Raw genomic sequence first — 27,485 nt, 5'->3', positions numbered from 1 at the left:
CTCGCAATTTTCTTGTAAGCTCCTGCTCGAGGCAATGAAAATGGATTGAATATCTATTTCTGTTCGAACAGATGTGGCTCGACCTCCCTCCCCCTCGTTCCCTACATCCAGTCCCCATTCAATTTTAGCAGAAATGTGATGCAGCATTTTGCACTCCTCACAACATGCCTCCCCACCCACCCGACCCCCCCCCCCAAAAAAAAGAGGAAGGGACACACAAAAAACAAAACAAGCAAAGCTCACATCTTGATCAGCTATGGAGATATGAAAAGACTGTATCCATATTTGTAATTTGAGGCTGCTTATGATAAGTGGCCTTGAAGTACCTACGTGTATGGAATCTATACCTGATATGAGGGATAACAGGCTGTATATGACATCCCCCACGTCTTATTTTGGCCAATATCAACATTTCACCCTACTATAATATTGATAGCTCAGAGCATCTGTTTCTTTCTTTGAGTGTATTTTCAAAGGCTCATCCCCTTCTGAACAATGCTAACAAAAGAAGGAGAAATTGGATTCATTCAGACACTATTTTTTCTTCTTCCTCATAAAAGAAGCTGACCTGAACAAGAATACAACTAAGAGCCCAAATTACAAAACAGGCCTTTCCCTTGTACATTTAATAAGACCATGCAGATCTACCCTCAATAGCAGGATGTAAAAGTTTAGAAAATCCATTTGCAAGATATGCTAATCTCATGTGGGACGTCTACCCCGCAGTATATATATATAGATTTCTATTTCCAACACAGCATATGAACAATACATCATTTGTCAATGGAAAATGAGTTGTAGGCAAATGAACTGGTTTCACTACATTTCAATTAGTACAGGGCATGATGGTGTATCAATCTAAAAATGACTAGAAATTACATTGAAAAACGTTGATATGCAATGCTACGTGATCCGTACACAAAAACTTTATAGGATTCCATCATTTCTACGGACATTAACCACAAATCTCTACAAATCACTGACAGTTTGCTAGTTTCAATTCTTTTATCAAAAGACACTTCCAACAAAATGAATAAGACCTACACACACAACACATTGCACATAATTATGTGGTGATGCACCGGTGAAAAAACAGAATTACAGCATTATTATTGCCTGCTAAAAGTGATATTACAGTAAATTCTTTTTTTTTTTTTTTTACATATGTGGCAAGATTTTGAAATAATGTTATGCAGGATCCAAGAGGAAAGGGCTAAATTTCCACATGATTCTTAGGGAGCGGTTCCGCTATGGTCCACAAGGCAGGAATATGCTGCGCTCAAGTCATTCACAATCTAACCACTGGGTGCTAATATGACAAACGCTCACACAAACTCGGTCCTTTGCTGTGCAGGTAGAGACTCAGGGCGGGGTGTGAGGGCTGCGACAAAATCGTTGCACTTATTTCAGGCAGAATGGGTGGGCCAGCGGGAAAAAATGCTCTTGCGATTCCCACAGCATCGAGGGGCCACCGCGGTTTGCTATCCATGCATATGCTCCCCCACACACACAAACACACACATGAAGTATTCTTTAGAATATATCACACCTGTAAAGATGTCAAGCGTACGTGACTAAGTAAAAAAAAAAAATGAAAAAAGAAAAAAAGAGAAATCTAGAGATGTGCTCATTCTCTGACCAGCCAACAGGCGGGATGAGTGTTTGTATCAAGAGTTTCCGTCCTTGCCGACGCATGGAGGTCTATGATTTGTTAAAAGTCTGTGGGGTTGGACGAGTTGTAGGAGGGTAGCCTATGTACCAGGGTGGGGTCTCTATCACTTTCCCTTTTTACTGCTTTCGCGAAGGATCTTCTGGTAGATCTCCGAGCGGAGAAACCGTGGATACGAGTCCTTCTCCATCAACGCTTCTATCCTCTTTTGGGCCTGGTCAAATGTATGTTCATCTGGTGCGTTCAGATTGTCCACTGTTTCCAACCTGGTTCTTGAATCCAGATTAACCTGTGCAATGAAGATGAATGAGTGAACATAAAGAGTTATCCAAAAGAGACTGGCATATGGGCTATTACCACTTCTCAAATAGCAAGATACCATATCTTGGCCCAGCCTGCATGCTTTCAGTAGACCTATGGGTTGTGTACAAATTCTCATGATATTTTGGAGCAAATTTAGTACATGGTTTACTGTATTATACAGTGCACTCCCGTTGTAACAAACATGGTTACAATGGAATTCTTGTAACAATGAAGTAAAAATTTAGGTCAAAAAATTATCACATTATATAATATTCATGTGCTTCAATGCTTGTCTGTAGCAAACTTTGATATAACAAAAGAAAACTGCCGCTCGCAGGGACTTCGTTACAACGGGAGTGCACTGTACAATCATAATAATAATGATAATAATGATAATAATGATAATAATGATAATAATGATAATAATAATAATAATGATAATAATGATAATAATAATAATCGACAGTGCATATATAGCACATAACACAAAGTGATAATGTCCATATGTGCTCAAAAAATAGTGATGGTACTGGGTTTCATGTTTGCTTACACTGTAAACAAATGCATTTTCAAAGCAGACTTGAATCTATTTATATCAGTGATTTGGGGTAATATTCCATAAATGAGTGTTCAGTGCATACATTAAAACATTGTAAGGTATAATTTCAGTGTTATATTCAATTTGAATTTGTGACTTTGATTTCAACATCACTGAATGAAATTCAGATAAACAATGTGAAAAACATGCACACACAAACATTTATATATATATATATGACACACAATTATCCAGGTACATACTGTATGGCCACCTACTTTCAGAGCAGACAGTACAATTTGTTAGAAAGTCAGTCATTACACTTGTTCCCATGGATAATGACCTGGCAAAGACCACCGTTGGCTGTCATCAACCCCCAGCTGGTTCATCATTAAGAGTTTGCATTTTTCTGTCCTTGGGGATGAAAATTTGGAAATCTGACCGGGATTGTTGGTTAAAAAAGGAAAAAAAAAAGGCTTTGAGAGGAGAAAAAAAAGGCAAGACAGAATAAGAAATCACCAACTCCTTGTTTTGGTCAGTGCCTTCTCAGGTCTACTGATCTCTCCCCATTAGTGCTCGCATCTTTCTCTTTATCTTTTTCTCTTTATGCGAAAGAAAGGAAGGGAAAAAAAAAAGGAGATCTGTTTCACGTCTCATGAGCAGGGAATTGGGTGAGTGTCTTTATGTGGGGGTCTACCAAGCCATTACATTTACCTCTCGCGGAGCCTGTATCGTGACGTAATCGTCGTAGATCTTGCGCGCCCGCGTGGCATACTTGGACGACTTCAGCTTCTTGTAGTCCTCGCAGGCGAGCCAGAATTCGATGTTCTCGTCACTGAACTCCGTCTGAAGGAACTTTCTGAACGCTTCCAGCCCATCTGAATAGAATCATGGATTGCAGTGGATTAGATTTAAAACAAACAAAAAAACAAACAAATTCACTTCTTCTTTTTTTTTACAGCTGAGATTGGTTAATAAGTTGAGACAAAGAATCCCAGCGCTGGAAAAGAAGACAAAATTTCTGCTTTTCCTCTCTCAAATTGGCAAAGAGTTGTTAAGTTCTTTCTGAATTTTAGCAGACTCAGTGAATATAACCAGTTTTATTTGACCCTTTACCAACCAGATACAGGCAGTGAAATTCAGAGTAGCTAATCTGATGACAAGAAGATAATTTCTGCGACAAAATTCCCCTGAGAATTGAAAGATTAACGTAAATTTAAAAAAAAAATATTTTCCCAATGATACTAATCTCCCTACATTCTTCCACATTTCAAGCACTCTCACCTGTGAGTTTTCTAGACTCAACAAACACACTAGAAGAAAAGCTACTGAGTGCCACAAATTTTCATGAGCAACCGCTGATCTTTTAGCATTACATCAACTGAGAATGCATTTGTTTCATGACATCTGAACTTTTCCAATTTCTTCATCTCATCCTAATTCTTTCATCTACAATGAGTGTGCCTCAAGCACTTCAATTAATGGATTTGGCGCAAGACAATAATGGAATTTTGCAGAATTCTCTTTATGCTGTTGTCCTGCAGTAAAGTCATGAAGTGTTGTAGTCTTCTCATCCAGTAAAACAGTGGCACAGAACTTCAAAACTTCATCACTTTTGAACAGATTGCCTGATTTTCCTGAAACTTCGCGGATGCATTCTATTACTCGCGTACTTGCGTGCCTGCAGAGAGAGAGAGAGAGAGAGTGTGTGTGTGTGTGTGTGTGTGTGTGTGTGTGTAACAGCCTGTGTTTGACTTTCTTTTGGGGAACCTACACTCACAAGCATCTGCTTCTATTCAAGTTCCCACCACACACAATTTTATTCATCCGTCATGAATGTAATGTACTTGATAATGATTTCAATCGATTTTGAGCTATGTAAATGCTATTTGTATACTGCACTTACGACTTATAATTTCTGTGTTACTTTACATTGTCATGGATGGATGTTGTAGACACAACACTGTATGATTTGTGTGGAAACGTAATAAATGAAATGAAATGAAATTAACTACTGCTGCGTTGTTTTGCAGTCCACATGTATATCTTTATTTCATTCCCCTTCACGAGTAATATCATTCTGATGACTGTCTGAAAGAGGTATGTCAAGTGCACTTTCATTATACTAGAACAGAGAAAATATGTGAATTTTCCTGCCTAAAATATTTTCTGTATATCATTGTCCTGCACTGATATCAGGGTTTGTGGCAGTCTTCCTTCCAGCAATAAGTAGGCACTGAAACTTAAAAGAAAAATCATAACTTTTGAATAAATTGTATGATTTTCCTCCAATTTCACTGATATGTTCTACTGACATTGTTGCATTAACCCGTTGAGGATGGCCTGATTTCACTACAATACGCATTTCTCATTGACACTTGACTGAGTATACCCACGACTTGTCTTCAATGGGTTAAATTCATCCAAATATATATTTGGACATCACCTCCTTTAGGGTTAATCTGAATATTCCCTCCGTTGTGAATTCACTTTCATTTTTTTTCCCCCTTGCATTAAACAGAAGCAGGTTTTGACAAGAGCCCTATTCTTAAGTTCATATTGCAATCATTTCTTTATTTTCTTGGATCCTTTTAACACAATTGAGCAGAGGTTTGATTTTGCATTAACCTGATGACAGATACAATTCCATGTTATGACAACTACTAATAGAAAGGGATTGCCAAATCTGACATCTTTGATGAAACCTTATTACATCTTTACTTCATGTATTCAGGTATGTAAAAAGAAGATGAAGATACAGAGAGGCCACAAAAAAAAAAAATCTCCCTTTTCTCCCACTTTCTAAAAATTGTCCTATTTTGACTACAAATTTTTTTTTTCTGCCTCAGAAAGTCTCAAAATTTTAATAAAGATGCCTCTTATAAACAGGCACACACACACACACACACACATACAAATCTTTCATCACAACTTTGGCGTTGAAAATATCCACTTCTTGAATGAAAGTAGAAATGAAAAGGGTGAGATAACAAACATGGGCAGTGTGGCATGCATGCAGTTGGCATGTGTCTTGTGTGGAAACATACACACACACACAAGTTTTTGGTGGAAATCTTTATTAGGGGGCCTACATATTATATGCCGACTCCCAATGTCGAGATAAGCTTTATGCATGGGTGTGCAGTCTGCATGGAAATTTAGGGTACTCACGTTTGTCTCTCAACAACCTTTCAAGTTCATTTAATTTTATTTCCAAAACCATATCGTTGGCGGTCATCTGAACTGTTGTACATGCAATTTTCGCGTAAGAATGACATTTCGAGATAATCGCTTTGGAAGTTTACCAATTTTTTCGGTCATGACTGCTTTACTTTTATGTATGGCATTTGCAATTATTTTTGTAATATGTAAGATGTATTTGTTGAATTGTATTGTAAGGAATTATGTGAGAAATCGCAAGAGAGCTAAATGTATGTTGTTTCGGTTTGCAAAGACCGTTGTCATTTTACACCACATATCGCAAAGGACAGTTTCGCTGACCGCATGCCCTGTACTTGCGTGCAACGAACTGTCGTATGTCACTAAGATTACGCGCAAAGTCAATGCACGGTTCGGATGACTGCCGACAAAATGATCCACTTCAACTTTCATCTCTTTTTTTTTCCTAAAAAAAAGATGTGATTCCTGCCAAGCAGCCACTCACTTTTATCTCTCAACAAGTTTTCGAATGATTCTCCCCATTTCCGTACGTCCTCCACGTCGGGAAAGTTGACCTTCTCTACGTTGAATTTGTTGGTGTCGCGCAGTGAGCTGTCTGTATGCCGCCGTCGCAGAAATCGCATCTTATCCTTCAAATCCCGAGCACTGCAGGAGATAAGATAGAAGGGGGAAAAAAAAAGATGCAACAGGATTACACTCTCATGTTCAAGTTGAGGAGAAAACAGTATTATTTTTGTCTCGTCTTTAATGTTCTCAGTACTACAGCACTGGGAATCGATGTGACAATGAAAAGTAATCACTCGGTCGACAATGTTTACAATGTCGACAAAACAAATCAACGATATTAACAATAGCAACAGAAGGTGTGGCAACAATAATCATTTCACATATCAGAGATGTGACTGTGTAAGCTGGAGAAGCATAATTTCAAAATGAGTTTTTGAAATGATCTCCCAAGATAATCTCAGCCTTTAAAGGGATGACATAGTTTGGTTGAGATGAGGATTCAGCGTTAACCTTTCTGTGAGATACTTAGAAACCACTCTATGAATTGTTAAAGAGCATAAAATTCTCATAGAAATTCAAAGTTTAATTGACAAAAATCAGTTTTGAAATGGCCGCGATGTCCAAAAACGAAGTATTAACATAGCAATCCTAATAAAAAGTAGGTCCCATCTTTTATAAGAATCACCTATTTTGGATATGTCAGCAATTTTAAAACCAGTTTTCATGAAATAAACTTTGCATTCCTCTTAGAATTATATGCTCTTTAATATTTCACAAGAGGTTTCCAATTACTTCAAAAAATCACCCTTGAAAAACGTTGGAAACCTGGAGCCCCACCTCAACCAAAACTGTACCATCCCTTCCAGCAAAGAGAAAAGAAAAATTTTTATGCAGATATAGACAAATTACTATGCTTTTTCTTGTTATACAGAAGTGGGTTCACAAACAATGCTCCTCCTTTCCTTTTACCTGATTTCACATAAGTAAGGCACACTTCTTCCCTATCCACTCCTGATTCATATTTCCATTATTAGAATCCCACTTGACTTGCTAACTGGAGTGAAGGCAACATGAATGGCCGTCTCCCGTTTCTCATCAGCACCATTCCTCATTCAATCTGGCGACTTTTCCACGCCATCTTGCGCGGGATCTGGTGGTTGGCTGAAGTGTGCCACGCAATACCTCTCCAAGATGAACATCTAACACGGCCGCGCAAGATCTACGTGATCTGCCGACCGGAGAGCATGAAAATCAATGCACTGAGTACCGCTGTTTGGTGAGAGTCTGCGTCAGGTGCCGTATCATGTGACACAGGAAAATACATCCCACAGCATAGCAGTACTTATGTAATTCAGCACCACTGGGGAACAGAATTTGGAAGGGTGAGGTGGGGGGGGGGGGGTAGTAGTATGTGGGGGAGAAAACTTAAAAGAACATGTAATAAGGGAATCTAGGCATAATCAGCTCCTCGGGTTGATGGGGACATTCGTCAGTTGACCTAAATCACGGTGCCCAGCGGGACTAACAGCACAGATGCTGGGGAATCGTACACCGGGAATGTACGTCTGCTCTGACGCAGGTGAGGCTAATGCGCCGCACCCCCGACTGTGAACTCTCTGGCATGCTAAGCACCATTCATGCTGGAGCTAAAGTACCTCTCGGCAGGAACAATGCTCCCCATTCCCTCTGTCAAAAGGATGAGAGAAAGGGAGAGAGAGGCAGAGAGAGGCAGAGAGAGAGAGAGAGGGGGAGACATACAGAGGTAGAGAGACAAAGGTAGAAAGAAAGAGAGAGAGGGAGAACATATGATTTGCCCACTTTTTCCCATGCAAAGCTATTTTCTTGTAATACCGGAGGCCGTCATCTGATTCAACGCACTCTGATAATAAGAGGTTACCAATCAACATCTGTAACCCCTGCAACTGCTTTCATACTTCTTATAGGTTTCCTAAAAATAGATTTTCACTGTTGCACTCCTGTGTTTAAATTCAATAAATCCCACTTTGGTTCTCTCACACATTTATTTAGTTGGTAACTGAATTGTCTTTTTTTTTTTTTTAGCAGTACAACAGTACATGCAGCCCTTCTATAAATAGACAGAATATCTGTCTACCTTTTAAATGACATTTAATTTTTGATTCAATCTAAAAATGATCTCTAACCTCATTGCCTCACAGCTATTCAGGAAAAAAAGCTGACATTTGGTATGGCAGAACAGAAAGTGTGGTGAGCTTGTATTGCTTTAAATACAATCAGAATAATCACATTATGATTGTACATGTACATACAAACAAATAAAAAGTGGTATCGCCGATGACAAAGAGTTCTCTCAAAAGGTTAGTTTGATATGAGATGATTAATGAAGAGATGCAAATCAAACAAACAGAGCGTGGAGATGACATCTGGTCCTGTTTTATCAAAAGATAGAATCAATTGCAAATTTCCTTACCTCACAGGCTGCCATAGACTTATGATAGAAATCAACTATATAATCAATTAGGACTCTTCAAAAAACAGGGCCCTGCTCCCTGAAACATATCAAAACTAGCTTCCTATATGTGATGGTAAGTTGTGGACAATGTGGCACTGGCGATACAGATATGATGTGTGCGTGACACGAAGGAAAAAAAGAAGAAGAAGAAGAAAAGAGAAGTCTTAATTTAGCACGCAGCAAATGCTCAATCTGGCCGGGTAATCAGAAATATATCTCGAGTACGTTGACAGAATTTCTACTCGAGAGCTCTCGCTGTCTTCCCGAGAGTTGATATTCTATTCAATGTTCCTCTTTGCTGGGAGAAAGAGAGAGAGAGAGAGAAAGAGATCACGTTGGGGGTGGTCAATAGAGGAGAAGAAGCTGCATTAATTCAGTTGGAAGACGAATTCTGATGCGCCGTGCTGGCTCGTGCAGCTGATGCGCTTGGGCAAACGTCAAGTGACAGCGTGGACAGTGGTCTCCTGCCTTGTTCTAGATCTGGTTTCTCATTTTCCAGAAATCTGATTTGTCTGAAAGGGAGGCGGGATTTGATTGCAAGGTCACGCCCGCCTTTCTGCGTCAGCGCACTCCTACAGAGTCTGAGAAGAACCCCCCCCCCAAAAAAAAGGGAACATATGCACATATATGTGGACCTTCCTACACAAGCCCAGAGCAAAAATAAAGAGAATGTGATAACGAAGTGCTCTGTACAGTATGTACAGAAAATCAACAGTAGCACACATCCTAATGCAGGGCTTCCATTATTGTGCAGTCCGCTATGCACGTTATGACTGGCCATTCATAATTGATCGTGAAATTTTTGTTCATATATTCTGTCACAATCTGCACAACTGCTGACATCGTGGGCTGAATCGTGGAGTAATCATTGATGATCATATCAGATCTTGAAGTCGGTCTTGGCAATCACGATTATCACAGACAAGTTTTGGACAATTCAATTAATTGTCTACAATCGAATGTCTTCAATCAATTACCACAAATGATCTTGAGATCTGATAAGATCTGATATGATCTGATACAATCGCTATGATTACTCCATGATTCAGATCATGATCTAAATTTTGACGCAAACTGTGATAACAAAAATTCTGCAATTGGCTATAGATGGCAGATCATGATGTTCATAGCCTATTGCACGACAATGGGAAACCAGAATAAATGTTCCCTGACAACCTCGTTGCATGCTGGCCATCAGATGAGGCAGATATCGCTGGTACCTGGATGTAGAAATGGCATTCACATGACTGCAGAAGATCCAAAAAGATTGGATGCCCTCACACCATGCCTCACAATCTCACCGAATCATCTCAACATTTACCACTGTTATCTACTCTTGATATGAACTCACTGAGTATATCTCCAGATATGATATTGATCATAGATATTGTAGTGACAGCGAATTTTGTCATCTGATTAGTCAATCAACTATGCAATATATCCCACATTACACAAATAAGGCCACTGCCCCATTGCATTTTCTGTTTCACATTATTAATGTTGTTCATCTGCGCATGCACATGAACTGGTACAATTCACTACTAGCTTGCAACACTACTGCTGCATACCGGTAAGTCTTTCTGGGAGTGGCGCTGGCATCTTCTCCGTATGATGAATTTATTCCCTTTATCAACCTCTGAAAATGTACAATGTACATCCCACTAAATGTGTGGTGCCATCAGAAATGCTAACCTTGCAAACAGCACTACATTATTCTAAGAACTTTTGGTGCAAAAACAGTATTTTTCATGACACCTGCAGTACATTTCGCAAAAGAAAGGAGAAAATACAAAAAAAATAAAAGATGGTATCTTTGTGCCACGCTATTAACAATGTTGCTTTCATAATTTTGAATTAGCTGCACCAAAAGAATGTGCTGTGTCTGAATACCGATGAAGGCACCTTACCCTACTGATTAGTATCTAATAGTAATATGGGGAAAACAGTCATGTGGCATAATTCTATTTAAGGGGCAATAAACAAAAGAAACAAGAAACCAAAAACTTTGAATTAGATTAAGTTTCTCATATCCAGCAAGATTACACTCTTATCTACTGTATCTCCAAAACTTTTTAATACCAGCTGCTTAGTTTCATAACTGTTTCATAACAGTGGGAAACCAGGGGAACAAGACGAACATAGAAGTACATAATTACCAGTCCATTTGGTGACCCTGGACCTTGAGCCATAATAACTAATGAGGATCTTAACTCCGAGCAGGCCTTGCCGACAATGACCCTTACTCACAATGCGGTGAAACATTTCCAAGATTTGTCTCACGTCATACCATCCTCCTTGCCCATGTCCAATTATCCCCCTCCCCCCCAGTCACAAAGGCCAACCAGGCCCCTGAATCTTCTGTCTCTTTGAGTCTCGTCAGAAATAACTGAGGTCAGACCATTTTTTTTCTCGAGTTCCTCATGTACCACTTCGTCTAACCCTCAAACTGTCGCATCTTCAAAAACTTCGGGAAAAAAAAAAACAGAGAGAGAGAGAGAGAGAGAGAGAGAGAGATAAGATTAAACTAACCCAACAATATGGATATCAACCTTCTGCGCCAAGAGCTCCTTTGCTAAATTTTGCTTCCTTTCCACTCTATCTTACCCTTGTACCTCATTATCGTCACTTTTGGGGAAACGAGGATTATGATATGGTTCTACACCAATCACGTTTCTTAGCTCTAATTTGGTTGCCGAAATCATGAATTCTCACCTCTTTGTCTCCATCTTTCTCGCACACTGAGGAGGAGGAGGTCGATTATGAAACTAAAATACCATCAAAATAATAAACATTGTCAAGAAAAGTAAACTTTACTTTTGTTTTTACACCATTGCTACTTTAGACTTTTGGAGTGTAGATAGGTTTTTTTTAATCTTTTTTTTTTTCAGACTGCTACTGCAATGATGCTGTTAATTTCAAGAGGCAATACCTATGAAAACATATGGAACAGAAAAAAAAGAGAGAAAGTCAAAGAATCACAACTGCGAATAACTAGAAGTTGAGCTGTGAACATATGATAAAGATGCATCTATTCGAAATCCATACCAAAAGCTGAGCTAAAGAGTCATAAGGAATCATCTCTTCAAAATCTATACCAACAGTCCTTCACAACCAACCAACCAACCAACCAATCAATACACAAATGAACAAACATACAAACAAACAAACAAACAAACAAACAAACAAACAAACAAACAAACACCAAGAAGGGAGAGAGAGAAAGAAGGATGAAGAGAAAACAGGGAAAAATTTATAGGAAGTGAGTGCACGGGAAAGAAAATGGCTGCGGAGGATTACCGGAGAGAAGAAGGGAAGACGGACCTACAAGGTCACAAGAATGAGAAAGGCAAAAGGAGCGGGAGAAAACTGGGAAAAAGAGATGCCGCTTTTTTGCGGAGAACTACAGAGGTCACAGAGATTCAGAAGCAAAGGGGATCGTCTCAAAACTACCTTACACCGAAAATGACCAAGAAGTACATCTCCCATTTATCCCCAAGGAGCGAATTCTTAGTGTCTAAATCCGGGAGATTGCCCTTTCGACGGAAAGCAGAAAATCTGTTTCGCATATATGCATATCCCTCATAAAAGAAGAAGAAGAAACAACTCAAACAAACAAAATAAATGGGGAGACTGGACCCCGCATTATTTATTGAGACAGAACTCGATGTCCTTGCTATCTAATCAGAAATTTCCCTGGTTTGCACACGTAGCATCTGTAATATCTCTTTCATATTCACCATGAAAACGACAGGCAAAACTGAATAACAAAATCTCCTTGAGAACATGAAAGAAATACAAATGAGGGAAGGGAATAAATCAGCATGCAAATGTACATCCTTTTAACATCCCCGGCTCAAGCAAGGCACTAGACAGCACAGGAGCCAGACCAATTTGCAAAATGCAATATCATATTTGTATGTCATTTCTGTCGCGTGAAGTTATAACTGTTCATCTGATGTTGCCTCGGACACGGATTAATGTCTGAGACGGACTCTGCTGCAATAAATCACTGCTGGGTATTAACCACCAGAAACAAAGAATCAAGAATAAAAGGGGTGGTTGATTACTGTAGTTCTATATACCATATCATAGTGAGTCCAACTTTACCTTCTTTGAAGGGAAGTGGTAAGTGGTATAAACTCACTACTGCAGTGAAAAAGGAGCACATAAAAAGGAACACAATACCGTATGTTTATGATTCCCATATTATGGGAATCATAAACTTTCATACCTAAAATTGGTTTTGCCACATTCCAATTGTCACAGCCCTTTCAGCATTCACTACTATCGGTACATTAGCTCAAAGCAAGAAGGAACACTTCAAATATGGTGCACTGGTTCCCCCCCCCCAAAAAAAAAAAAAAAAAAAATGAAGACCATACAATGATCTCCACAATAGCTGTAAATGACAGTCATTTCCACTATTAAATGGCACACATAAACACACACACGCAGACAGATAGAGACCAGATGTTATTGACTCCAAGATGTTGGTGCCATCTGAAGTGAAGCTCGTATCAAGAATTAACATCTTTTCTGCTCCCCCTCCCACAGCTTGGGGGGGGGGGAGGGGGAAGGAGCAGGCCGCTCAAGATGCGGTGAAGGCGAGGGCCTCGACTGTCGGAATAGCCATCCGTGACTGGCATCGTCGATGCCTGTTATTTCAGACGGGGTTTCTTTCGTTGGCACTCCAAATCGATGAGCGACACCATCTGGTCTTGCGTCATACCTCGCCACTGTCCCCGCCAAGCTGGAATGTCATTAACATCATCCCTCCGTGGATGGGTTCCTTCGGTTTCAATGTTTTCACGCAGCTTTGTCCCATCTCCGGCAAAATCTGGACAAATCTGGAACTTTGTTAACGTCATCCAGCCAGCTTGAATGCCTCACTTCTGATTTCACATTTTTAGCGGCTCAGCCTGTGAGGAATCTTGACGACGTCGAAAGCAGGTAGAAGGAAATAATCCAGGCAAATGGTTGGCTTGCCAGAACCTGTGTGTCTCTATCACACAATACTACAGTTGCTGTTGATTTGTGCCAAATTCACATTAAAACAAAGAAAAGACATGACTGTAGTGTTGAGTATGCAAAAGTCAACTTGTTCTGGTCAACAGTGATTTCCTCCAATACGTATTGCTGTTTATCCAAAAAAAATAAATAATAATAATACCGTCCGGTTTGCAATCGCAAAACAAAACCAAGTTCTGCAACATAAGCAAGGTGTTCATATCGACATAATATATATATATATATATATATATATATATATATATATATATATATATTAGAGAGAGAGAGAGAGAGAAAGAGAGAGGGAGAGAGAGAGAGAGAGGACATAATTAGATACATAGATGGATGATTAAACCGATAGGAGGAAGACAAATTGACAAAGAATGAAAGAATTTGAATCATGCTATTCAACCACTTTGCTGGAGCATACAATTGTAGCTGTGGACACGGCTGCTCACAAAGATGAATTCTTATAGAACTGTGACTTGCTTACTGATGGTGGATACATATCACTGCTGGGGTGACAAGACCTCATATCTGAAATTTTGGTGACAATTAGCTTTTGGATTATTGGTCAGATAATCAGTTAAGTAATGTCCAGTCAAAAATTCTAACTGTCTTAATATCCAAAAAAATGCAGCCACCACAGCATGTCAAAGGAAAGACTCTCCCATTTGATGTAGTGCTTTGGGCTGCCATGTTTTTTTGCTCTCCTGAACATTTGACATTTTGTAGATACGAGGTCTTGTCGCCCCAGCAACGATATATATTTATGTGGTATGCAAGTTTTCCTTTGGCATAGATTGATGCTTGTTTTGAGGAAGGCATTTGAAATGCAGCAAAAATACATCAACAGCAAGGTGAACTGAAAAAGGGAACACACTCTCATATCACTTTGTAGGAAACAAAGTCGTGATAAGAATGATTTCAATGAAAGAAAATCAGCCAAAACCAGCAATTTTTATACTTCAGCCAAATTCTAGAAGAGCATAATATCCAGAGTGGGTAGGAAAAAAAGTACACTTAACCTCACAAACATTCTTAACAACAGCCACTTTTCGAAATTGCTTTACTGGTGATAGCGGAATGAAATCAAATCCTATCCCTCACCACAGAGATAGCAACAACAAAAAGCTTGTCATCCAAACTACCGTAGAAAATTGATAACAACAAGAATGCAGTTGTCTGTTGTTGTTTTAATTTCATGTGGTGACATACTGCTATGATTTCTCCATGCATGCTGTTTCTTCACGACAGGTCACACTGTGTCAGACTTTGCAACATCCTCGAACAAATCCATTGTGGAACCCCAGCACTGTTTGTGACACTAAATTAGAGAGAGGTTAACAGTGACAACCATCAATTTCATCTTTGTGATGCAATGTGATTCGATGTGATGTGGTGTGATGTGATGTGATGTGATGTGGTGTGGTGTGGTGTGGTGTGGTGTGGTGTGGTGTGGTGTGGTGTGATGTGATGTGATGTGATGTGGTATGTGACGAGATGTGATGTGAAGTGATGATGTGATGTGATGTGATGTGATGTGATGTGATGTGGTGTGATATGTGGTGTGATGTGATGTGATGTGATGTGATGTGATGTGCAGTGCAAAGCGATGCGATGTGGTGATGGATGTGATATATGATGTGATGTGATGTGATATGTGATGTGATGTGATGTGATGTGATGTGGTGATGTGATGTGAGTGTGATGTGATGTGTGGTGGTATGTGAAGTGATGTGATGTGAAGTGATGATGTGATGTGATGTGATGTGATGTGATGTGGTGTGGTGTGATATGTGATGTGGTGTGATGTGATGTGATGTGATGTGATGTGATGTGATGTGATGTGATGTGATATGTGATGTGATGTGGTGTGATGTGGTGTGATGTGATGTGATGTGATGTGATGTGATGTGATGTGATGTGATGTGATGTGATGTGATGTGATGTGATGTGATGTGATGTGATGTGATGTGGTGTGATGTGATGTGATGTGATGTGATGTGATGTGATGTGATGTGATGTGATGTGATGTGATGTGATGTGATGTGGTGATGTGATGTGATGTGATGTGATGTGATGTGATGTGATGTGATGTGATGTGGTGATGTGATGTGATGTGATAGGTGATTTGATGTGATGTGATGTGATGTGATATGTAATGAGATGTGATCATTAGGGTGTAGTTATCTAATCTTCATTGCTTTTCTTGTTGGAGCTTTTCTCACCCCTTGTCTTCTTTTTATATATAAAATATATATATAAATCCTATCCCTCACCACAGAGATAGCAACAACAAATAGCTTTTCATCCAAACTACCGTAGAAAATTGATAACAACAAGAATGCAGTTGTCTGTTGTTGTTTTAATTTCATGTGGTGACATACTGCTATGATTTCTCCATGCATGCTGTTTCTTCACGACAGGTCACACTGTGTCAGACTTTGCACCATCCTCTGACAAATCCATTGTGGAACCCCAGCACTGTTTGTGACACTAAATTAGAGAGAGAGAGGTTAACAGTGACAACCATCAATTTCATCTTTGTGATGCAATGTGATTCGATGTGATGTGGTGTGATGTGATGTGATGTGATGTGGTGTGGTGTGGTGTGGTGTGGTGTGGTGTGGTGTGGTGTGGTGTGATGTGATGTGATGTGATGTGGTATGTGACGAGATGTGATGTGAAGTGATGATGTGATGTGATGTGATGTGATGTGATGTGATGTGGTGTGATATGTGGTGTGATGTGATGTGATGTGATGTGATGTGATGTGCAGTGCAAAGCGATGCGATGTGGTGATGGATGTGATATATGATGTGATGTGATGTGATATGTGATGTGATGTGATGTGATGTGATGTGGTGATGTGATGTGAGTGTGATGTGATGTGTGGTGGTATGTGAAGTGATGTGATGTGAAGTGATGATGTGATGTGATGTGATGTGATGTGATGTGGTGTGGTGTGATATGTGATGTGGTGTGATGTGATGTGATGTGATGTGATGTGATGTGATGTGATGTGATATGTGATGTGATGTGGTGTGATGTGATGTGATGTGATGTGATGTGATGTGATGTGATGTGGTGTGATGTGATGTGATGTGATGTGATGTGATGTGATGTGATGTGATGTGATGTGATGTGATGTGGTGATGTGATGTGATGTGATGTGATGTGATGTGATGTGATGTGATGTGATGTGATGTGGTGATGTGATGTGATGTGATAGGTGATTTGATGTGATGTGATGTGATGTGATATGTAATGAGATGTGATCATTAGGGTGTAGTTATCTAATCTTCATTGCTTTTCTTGTTGGAGCTTTTCTCACCCCTTGTCTTCTTTTTATATATAAAATATATATATAAATCCTATCCCTCACCACAGAGATAGCAACAACAAATAGCTTTTCATCCAAACTACCGTAGAAAATTGATAACAACAAGAATGCAGTTGTCTGTTGTTGTTTTAATTTCATGTGGTGACATACTGCTATGATTTCTCCATGCATGCTGTTTCTTCACGACAGGTCACACTGTGTCAGACTTTGCACCATCCTCTGACAAATCCATTGTGGAACCCCAGCACTGTTTGTGACACTAAATTAGAGAGAGAGAGGTTAACAGTGACAACCATCAATTTCATCTTTGTGATGCAATGTGATTCGATGTGATGTGGTGTGATGTGATGTGATGTGATGTGGTGTGGTGTGGTGTGGTGTGGTGTGGTGTGGTGTGGTGTGGTGTGATGTGATGTGATGTGATGTGGTATGTGACGAGATGTGATGTGAAGTGATGATGTGATGTGATGTGATGTGATGTGATGTGGTGTGATATGTGGTGTGATGTGATGTGATGTGATGTGATGTGATGTGCAGTGCAATGCGATGCGATGTGGTGATGGATGTGATATATGATGTGATGTGATGTGATATGTGATGTGATGTGATGTGATGTGATGTGGTGATGTGATGTGAGTGTGATGTGATGTGTGGTGGTATGTGAAGTGATGTGATGTGAAGTGATGATGTGATGTGATGTGATGTGATGTGATGTGGTGTGGTGTGATATGTGATGTGGTGTGATGTGATGTGATGTGATGTGATGTGATGTGATGTGATGTGATATGTGATGTGATGTGGTGTGATGTGGTGTGATGTGATGTGATGTGATGTGGTGTGATGTGATGTGATGTGATGTGATGTGATGTGATGTGATGTGATGTGATGTGATGTGATGTGATGTGGTGTGATGTGATGTGATGTGATATGCGGTGCGGTGCGATGTGGTGATGTGATGTGATGTGATGTGATGTGATGTGATGTGATGTGATGTGATGTGAGTGTGATGTGATGTGATGTGTGGTGGTATGTGATGTGATGTGATGTGATGTGATGTGATGTGATGTGATGTGATGTGATGTGATGTGGTGTGGTGTGATATGAGATGTGATGTGATGTGATGTGATGATGTGATGTGATGTGATGTGATGTGATGTGATGTGGTGATGTGATGTGATGTGATGTGATGTGATGTGATGTGATGTGATGTGATGTGATGTGATGTGGTGATGTGATGTGATGTGATAGGTGATTTGATGTGATGTGATGTGATGTGATATGTAATGAGATGTGATCATTAGGGTGTAGTTATCTAATCTTCATTGCTTTTCTTGTTGGAGCTTTTCTCACCCCTTGTCTTCTTTTTATATAAGTGAGCTTGTACTCGTGTTATCCTTAAATACTTTTAAAACTCCTAAAACACTATACTCCTTGCAATCGAATGAAAATGTATTTTCTAACTTTTGGCCCATGATGACACCAAAGAGACAAGAAACAATAAATAATGATAATAAAAAAATGGTACAACTGCAAAGAAATCTATAGAATATGTGGCTCAGAGACAGACAAACATATTCTGAAGACTGAAAACTGCTGACTTTAATGGAAATATTTGCAGCTTTTCCTAGGACAGTCTTTCTTTTTTTCATGAGACTAACGTGAATCCAGGATAGCAACATCATGGGTGGCTGTTTTTAGAAACACTTCGAAAACAGAAGTCAAGAAAAGCTACACGAACTCTCTCTGAAAAACAATGGCACAGCGCGTTATTTCCCCCCTCAAGGATCCTGTGAGCTATGCATTAGCATGTTTGTAACCGAAGAGATGTCTGCTCACAAACTGCTCGAGGCCAGATTGAATTTATTACCGGTGAGAAATTGAAACAATGTTGACGTGCGTGGGTTTCATTGCCAATATTTCTATTAGATTTGGTTCTCAAATTTGCACTATTGACAAAAGAAAAAAAAAATAACACCTACTGCAAACTGTCAGGAGGCAGAAAAAAAATCATGTTTGTTGCTACTCTCTCTCTCTCTCTCTCTCTCTCTCTCTCTATATATATATATATATATATATATAGATCTATATATATGCATATATATGTATATATATAATACTTATATATATATATATATATATACATATATAATATATGTATATACATATATATATCTATTTCTAGGCGAAGCAGTGGAATTGCCAATATGCAGATGTTTGACAGATTTTCGATAACATTAAAAACTTTTTTTTCTTTCAAAGGTACAAGATGGCCGCTGCGTGAACACACTCACTAAGATGTAAATCTAAGATCAAGCAACTTTCAAAGGTATTAAGTTGCTACACATTAATGACCAAATCACATCAGAACAATTATGTTGTTAGTCCATTACTTCATTAAAGAGGTCTGTAGAGGAACAGGGATGTTGTATGAACGTCTCCCACGTGAACACTTGGTACAGATATGACAAATCCCATGTCATTTCTCTCTACATCCTAGACGTACTTACGTGGCTCCTTCCTTCGAAAACGTCTCTGACCGTTTGATTTCCATGTTGGGCAATCGAGCAAACTGAATTGGCCAGGAGAAGAGAGATGCTTGGTGATGACCAAACGATCGCACAACCTAGGAGTTATCTCCAGCTCTGGCTTGATATTTCAGTGAAAATAACCAGCAACATGCTTTAACATCTCAAAGCTATGACCGAAATACACTTCACGTAAATGGAAGTTTTGAACCATGCGTTCAATCTTTTAGTTCAAGCCAACAGCACAGACACAATCCAACTATGACCACACCGCAGCACAAAATTCTGCAAGCGTCTGTAGTGGAGATTGATCCACAGCAAATGACAATGGGGCAGAGAGGAGGGCGGAGCAGGAAGATAAGACAGCCAAACTTTCTGAGAACAGTGCGCGCTGCGGGGTGTGGCTGGGTATCCGCCACTGGGATCTGGGCAGAGATACAAGGAGTTGCTCCTTCACGACCTCGGTTCCAGATGGCGACTGTCGTCTTGGCAAGACGATGAAGGTGCTGCTGTGCATGGGTAACCAGCGGATGGTTAAAGCGGGCCGATCCACAGATGGCTGGACACCCAAATACGAATGCTCGCTAATTTTAAGGTATATTTCAGGAGAGAGATGCGTGAGAGGATGGGAGACGACAGCACGCCGAGTCAATCAGCCGAGAGACGACAGTTTCTCACTTGGCCTCTCACTGAGCTAAATTCGCTCATTAAAAGCTATTTTTCCTGCTCGAGGCAGGGGGAGGAATTGAAGGTCGATGTTGCCTTTCCTGTCTTCTCAAGCCAAACTGAGCATTTGGCTGCCCGATACCACTGCCTCCCAACAATCACTCATACCAGCTGTCAACAAAGGCCTAATTTCTGATTCTTCACTTGACATAAGGCACGGGAAAATATGATCCTTATGCAACAGGGTCTCCAAGAAAATTGCTGTAAAGGGAGAAGAAACATCCAACTTGCGTGATTCTCTTCCAAACACTAGCCGAACAAATGACGACTAACTGAACCATCTGCTCACTGCCTGTCAGTTGTTTGTGAAAGAGAGCTTTTTTTTTCTTCTTCTTCTTCTCGTTTTTCCTCCTAGTGTTGTGCGGCACCCTCTAGTGGGGGACCGGTGCTTCACTCAAAACTTGCCGAGGAATCGTTCAGAATTTCAAATAGGTCGGCATCAAGTGTTTTTTGTTTATGGAGTGATGAGGATGTTCTGAGGGAGGGTTAAAAAAGGGAGGGCTAAAAAAGATGGGGATGTCTGGGGTTGGGTATTTGTTGGAACCAAGACAAGGGGGTGGGAAGGTGGGGGGGGGGGGGGGGGGGAGAGGGGTGAGGAGGGCATCATGTGGAGAGATCTTAATAGTGGGTTGTTGCAAGCCAGCCAGGCAGACATACTGTGGCAGCTAGAAACACATTTTGGGTTTGGCGATGAATAACCAATGAGCTGGTAACATGGGAGTATGAAAGAAGAGGAGGGGATGCTGGAAGGCATTACATGCTGTGAGAGAAAACAATGCCTTTTCATTAGGCCTGCCGTCGGCATCAACTGTGCCTCAGAACACTTTAATGAAACAGGAGAAGAAAAAAAAAACAACAACCTTTTCCGCTTTCCTTTAATTCGTGTTTGTCGCGATATAGTTGTCGTCATTTTAATCAATCAAGGCATTCCAACAACAACATCATCCATCAAAGGGGGGGGGGGGGAGGTGTCTAAGAAAAATGCTGCAAATACCACTGTAAGTCGATGACAGTGGTGTTTTATCTTTAAAACATAAAGACAACGTTTACATAAGTTAAGCAGGCAATGACATGCCATTCATGCACGTCATTTAACTTGCACTTCAGAGAAACAACAGCAGCTTTAATGTGTTCACCCAGCTGTACTCTAGCTTTACCAAAGAAAACAGTAAAACAGTAAAGAAAATGTCACTTCATCTGTGATACCAGATGTTTTCTACACCTGACAAATTCCACGCATCAATTCACATCATGTATCCAATGAAAGATTGAATACTGATGCTCACACAGAGTAACTTAAAAAAAAACACCTGCAGTTTTCCTCTTCCTCACTTGATTTCACATTGCTTCACATTGTTTCATATTGAGTCTCACTTTTCCTTGATTAGTTCCCCTGAGTTTCATACATGAGGTTTCAAAACAACTACAGAAAAGAGACTTAGTACTTACTACAATTGAGAAACATAACTGTTAAAGGCAAATGTACTTCCCCAGCAATGCAGTTATTCTATCAAGAGAGGCATCTTTAATCAGTTTGAACATGGCACCACTATCATTGTATAAATCCTTTATTAGCCAGAGAAGACATTCTATGATGATTCAAACTTTTTTTGACACACACCCACAGCAGACATACCCATACAAACAGACATGCACTCCAAACACACATGCACAGAGTGTCTAAAAAAACAACAACACCAAAGACAAAAAACAAAAACAAAACGTCCCAACCAAATTATGAAGCCAATAACACCTGCTTGGTAACCGATAAGTTGCCAGGTATCTTCAACATCACATATAGGCTAGAGAATAAATGGATCACAGGAGAACATAACCTTTATCTAATCAATCCCCCCTTCCCCCCCCCCCCCCCAAAAAAAAAAAAAAAAAGAACCACTTTCCCCCTCTGACCAATCCTCAATCTCTCCCTCTACTCCCGTTTATGACACCCAAAATGTATTTTCTTTTAACCTTTTTTTTTTTTTTTTTTGCACATGATGCTTAACCCGTTGAGGACGAGGCCCGAGTAAAGTATATTCAGGCAGGTGTCTATGGGAAATGTGTGTTGAAGCAAAATCAGCCCATCCTCAACAGGTTAAACTCTTAATTCTTGTGTGGACACATCACACCTCTCATGATCAGCATCATGATGCATTGAAATTGGTCCAGCTTGAATTTTCTAGTTTGTTTCTCTGCCCTGTGTGGCATGTGTGAAGGCACGTGAAAAAAAACCAAACACCATCATTTTTTTAATCCCATGGTGCAACTTAGCCATGCTACTTCCCCATACTCAGGTGCCTGGGGTTATGCTTTGAGAATCATTTAGACATGCTTACACAAGATTAACAGGGATTCATTTTCTGCCTTGTGATGTCTAATTTTCAATCTCTTATTTTGCCATGTATGAAATCGGTGGCAAGTAGAATTGATTTTTGAATCATGATGCGAACACCTAATAACTCATGTGTGCATCCCTCATCCTCTCTCTCCTCCAGCCTATCGCTCTCTTCCCAGCTACCACGATGATCACGTGTTTACTGTCAGCGTCCTCGTGCACCAGGAGGCTACTACTGCAGAAGCTGAATCTGGTGCGATCCTTCAAAACTTGCATTCTTCATATGCATATTTGATTTAATAGATGTGACCCTGCATCACAAAACGAACAAAAAGTCGCCAGACATGGATTTTTAGTTCAGGGCAGATTCTGAAAGAGCAGACTCTAAGCTTTAAAATGATGTATAACTCAAATCAAATGAACTCTCCTAACCTACCTAAATATTGGAAAGAAAGCACACACTCTGGAAAGTATGAACTGAGAAAAGAGGCTCTGAAGAATAGTATGCCAAATTATGCTAGCTGTGCGATTAATGGAACTAAAAACAGGATGTAAACCACTGGAGCAACAACAATAAAGGGATTACCAGATTATGCTGAAATTGACCACGCTCTACTAACACATTCCATCCATGATTAATACCAACTTTCAAAGCAGTAGCATTATCCCTTACAAAGTTATGAGAGTTGAAAGTGTGCAAAGGGTTATCAAGAAATTAAAAGAGGCCTGAAAGACATACCTGATCTCACTACTCTCCAAAAAAAGGGTTGTAGAAAAACTGCTGAAAATACACTTTTCCATTCACTTTATGATCCCAAACTCAGGTATAATGTAGATGAAGAATAGCTCTTTCCAAAAATATGTGAAATACCCAAGATTTACTTTGTTGAATCATTTCACCTTTTTTGAGTCCTCACATAAAATCGAGGGGTGCGACTTTTTGTTGGTTTTGTGATGCATGGTCACAAATAGTGATTACTGCCGACCCCAACCACATGTGGGGCAGCCAACACAGCAGCATAGAAACAATGCATTGATATCATAGAATGTCTTCTTTATTTGTCTCCTTTTTTCACCTCCTCTTTCCTCTTTCTCATCTCCTTCATCACTATAGACTTTCTCTCTTTCTGCCTGGAAACCTTTTCTAAAGTCAGTGAAAAGGTTTAGTGCAGAACTGAAACAGGGGGTGTGTGGTACAGTACGTTGCCACGCATCCTGTCAAATTCTTTGGCAAATTTCATTTCTACTTGTCATACTAAATAAGAGCACCACTGCAATACTTTACTGTATTAACCTTCAAAATGCTAAAGAGTTGCAAGCCTGTATCAGATAATATAATAATTTCTTTGTGAGCCATTTGAAAGCAATAATGCATGCATAGCAGAAAAAAAAAATCAAAAATCAAACAAACAATCCCAAAACTAAGCAGCAGGTGAGTTCTCAAAATTTGCAAGCTGCATCATAATCTGCCCGATTAAGCTCACAGATTTGTCAAGGTCAGATCAATAATCAGATTTTGGAATTTTGCAAAGCACCTGCAAACTTTAGTGGTCAAAATTCTTTTACCCACATACCCCTTCCTGTGTGATCTACTTCCCCATGCAATCTACTTTCTAGTTCGATACGCATGCAGCATTTCAATTATCATCTACTTACATTAATCTCGTCTGGAGGCCATTCTTCTAAAGTTTGCAGCTTCTTGTATTCATGCTCCTTGCATGCATGCATGTCTTCGGGCTGCTTTAATTGCCTACTTGTATGTTTTCATCCACTTCACAAAAGGACACATATTCACATTCCCCTTCATGAAACTTGATGTGCTGATTCTTCTATGTCACATTTGAGGCATGATTATGTGTAGTTCTGTTGTATCACGAAATATCCTACCATACAAAATTTGTGCAACAAAGCCTAAAATAAACGGAGATACCAATATTTTTCTCATTAAAACATAACTGTAGATGATTTAGTCTGGAAACATTTATATTATAACAAACTATTGTTCACATTTTGTGTATTTAGCTATACTTAACATTGATTATACAACTTCAAATTTATACAGTGGTTGCTTCTATCCCAAACTCACATTTTAGAACTATTTCAAGGACTAATGCTGGGTTTTTGTTTCTTCTTCACATGGTAAATTAAGCCTTGAACAGTACCAAACAGAAATTATATATCTTCATAGTCACAAGCATCCACACATAATCAAGATTAGGAAGATTTGATGAACATTCAATTTGTCCTGATCTGAGTAATTGACCTCCAATGTTGAAGTGGCATATAAAGGGGAGGGGGGGGGGGGGATCCTCACAGACACACATTGACACAAAAGCTATTAGAGAGGATTGAAAGTAATGATGACCACAGTCCGGAGATCAGACGGTTGTATGTTCCCATCCTGCTTGGGTATGTTCGCCCGTGATTTTTAACAGATGGCTACGACTAAAACACTGATCAATTCAGTGCTTACTTACGTCATTGTAGCGCAATTTGTCAATCAGTTGCATAAAAACCTCTGGATGAAAGAATTTAATGAATTTGAATGACCAAAGGAGTGTTGCACACATACATCAGAGTATGCTGGAATGGAATACTCTTGGCTCCTTTGAATATTTAGGTAATCACATCATTGGCAAAAAAATATTTATAAAGTAAAAAGGCAGAACTATGATGAAGAGCCTAACACAGGTGAAATCCACTGACAGGAATTAAAAAAAAAGAAAGTTGACGATTACATTGATTTCTTGCTCTGTTATGATGGGGTCTACATTAAAAATTAAAAGAAAAGTTGAATTTTGGGAAGATGAAACAGGAAATAGCATATTCCCAGTGAGATAAAAAGATATAGATGTATACACATGAAGTCAAATTATTGTTTTACATTGGTCTAATACTTGAGCAAAAAACAAAAACAAACAAAACAAACAAAACAAAACAAAACTGCATAAAAATGGACACACACACACAACAACAACACACTATTTACATACATTCCTAGAGCAAAATAAAAAAAGATATAGATAAAAAGACCCTTACACATTGTAAAAAAACCCCAACAAAACAATGTAACCACTGCTTAACACAAGCTCAGAAGTACTGGTCCTACCTTGGCAAAACAAAATGCATATCCACCAATGCGATCATTGAGTTGAAATGATGATTACAGAGAATTTTAATGCCAAGTCCACTCTGCAGTAGGCGCTCCTGTTATCAGCAGTCTTTGAGTATACTGTTCAGACTTTTCTCCTCTGCAGTCAATCCCTCAGAAATTTAAAAAAAAACCCAAACATGCGAGCAAAGGAAAATTGAAGGAAATAAACAACCGGAGAAGAAACTCTTATATCATGCTGGACGGTTCTTCTATGACACCACGTTTCAAGGAGTTTGGTCTCCCCTGAAGTTCTGTCCTCACGTCGATGCTCAGTCCTTAGCAGTTTTGTCTGTAAAAAGACACAATGGTAATTCCAGCTCGGAGAGAACACGGATCGCCGAGTATCAGGTGACTCAACCCCATCGACAGACACGACGCTTTCTGCCAATCAGAGTCTCGGGATCGGAAGGGTAAACAGATGTCGGTGGGGGGGGGGGAGGGGGAGTACAGAATGCCAAGCAACAAGTTACCAAGAAAGCCACTGGGATGTATATGCTGTTATCCACGGCAGCGTGGGGCAGTCTGAATAGAATTGACCACGTCGCTTGCCACTTTGGATACACGACGATGGGGAGCGGGAGAAAAAAGAGAGAGACACCTATCTCTGATAATTGCAAGTTTTTGCTCTGCCGCTAGTACAATGTTCTCCCTCGCAACCCTTCCACGCGATTTGCCTCTGCGGATGCGTTTCCCACGGTAACAGATGACGTGACGTCTGCGGTGTGATTTTTTTTTTTCTTGATGGATGTGCAATGTACAATTTTTTCCCTCCCCTCTCCTCTCCGCAGTCGAGATGCGTCGATGAGAGTGACCACAGGCGCGGACAATGTGCTCGTTGCCACGGTCACAGATGAAGAGGTGGATGATCGATGATAATCAGAATATAACGCACCGCTCACACAATGGCATGCAGATGCCTTTTGCCTGGCCCGATATGAAGAAACACGCGGGATGATGACGATCAGACACTCTGGCGGGTGCCACTTTCTCAGACCATGTGTGCCACAGAGGATCCCGCATGACATATTTGAAAGGAAATGTGAAGCTCGTTTAAGTTGTCTTGTCTATTGAGCATCCCCTCCTCCCCTCCCCCACCCCCCCCCAACTCCATCTAGAGATTCATAAAGAAGTCTTCATCTTACCTTCTTATCCCTGAAGACGGAAGATAACTCCCCCATGCAGAGAACATCATTTAGGGTTTCGCAGTAACAGGAAGCGACAAGCATGACTGGGAATGCAAAGTGTAGGTGTTTGTGTGTGTGTGTGTGTGTGTGTGTGTGTCTGTGTCTGTGTGTCTCTGTGTGTGTGTCTGTGTGCATTTGTGAGCAAGTCGTTCATTCCAAGTGAAGCAGTGCGTAGTACCCAATATGAAGGATAAGTTAACTCTTTATGTGCCACGTTCGCACGCCCGACTCAGTCGACAGCATGCCAACTTCGCATATTCTGCTCAAACGCACAAACCTGCCTAAACCAATCGATAAATCGCCAAATGCCACAGTATAATGAAAGTTATTTCTCGCGATTCCGTTCCTCTCGCATATAGCGTGCAGTTTATGTAGTGATTGACCAGCAAGTGGTGTTCCCTCCTGGATTTGCATATAAATTTTAGGTTTCTGTCACTGTTTTGTGTGCAAAAGTCATGCCTTTACAATAATGTATATACATGTAAAGTAATTTGAAATAAAAATGGTCATAAATTTG

General features: G+C 40.0%; 1 protein-coding gene across 1 annotated transcript in view; it reads right to left on the bottom strand.

Moving 5' to 3' along the window:
- Nucleotides 1-303: 303 nt before the first annotated feature.
- The window catches only part of LOC139735101 (uncharacterized), a 276,614-nt gene continuing 249,432 nt past the window's right edge, over nt 304-27,485 (bottom strand). The window contains exons 5-7 of the mRNA XM_071645871.1: nt 6,175-6,335; nt 3,225-3,388; nt 304-1,958 (exon numbers count right to left, since the gene is read on the bottom strand). Of these exons, the coding sequence (XP_071501972.1) occupies nt 1,776-1,958; nt 3,225-3,388; nt 6,175-6,335 (508 nt within the window). The 3' untranslated portion in view covers nt 304-1,775. The remainder of the gene's footprint in view (nt 1,959-3,224; nt 3,389-6,174; nt 6,336-27,485) is intronic.

Source organism: Diadema antillarum, unplaced genomic scaffold (genome assembly GCF_040938485.1).
Source record: "Diadema antillarum isolate AM-2024a unplaced genomic scaffold, OU_Dant_1.0 seq00000563_RagTag, whole genome shotgun sequence".
In the NCBI taxonomy this organism is placed as follows: domain Eukaryota; kingdom Metazoa; phylum Echinodermata; class Echinoidea; order Diadematoida; family Diadematidae; genus Diadema; species Diadema antillarum.
The sequence above is the reverse complement of the archived record's forward strand: the minus strand, read 5'-3'. Positions and strand labels throughout refer to the sequence as shown.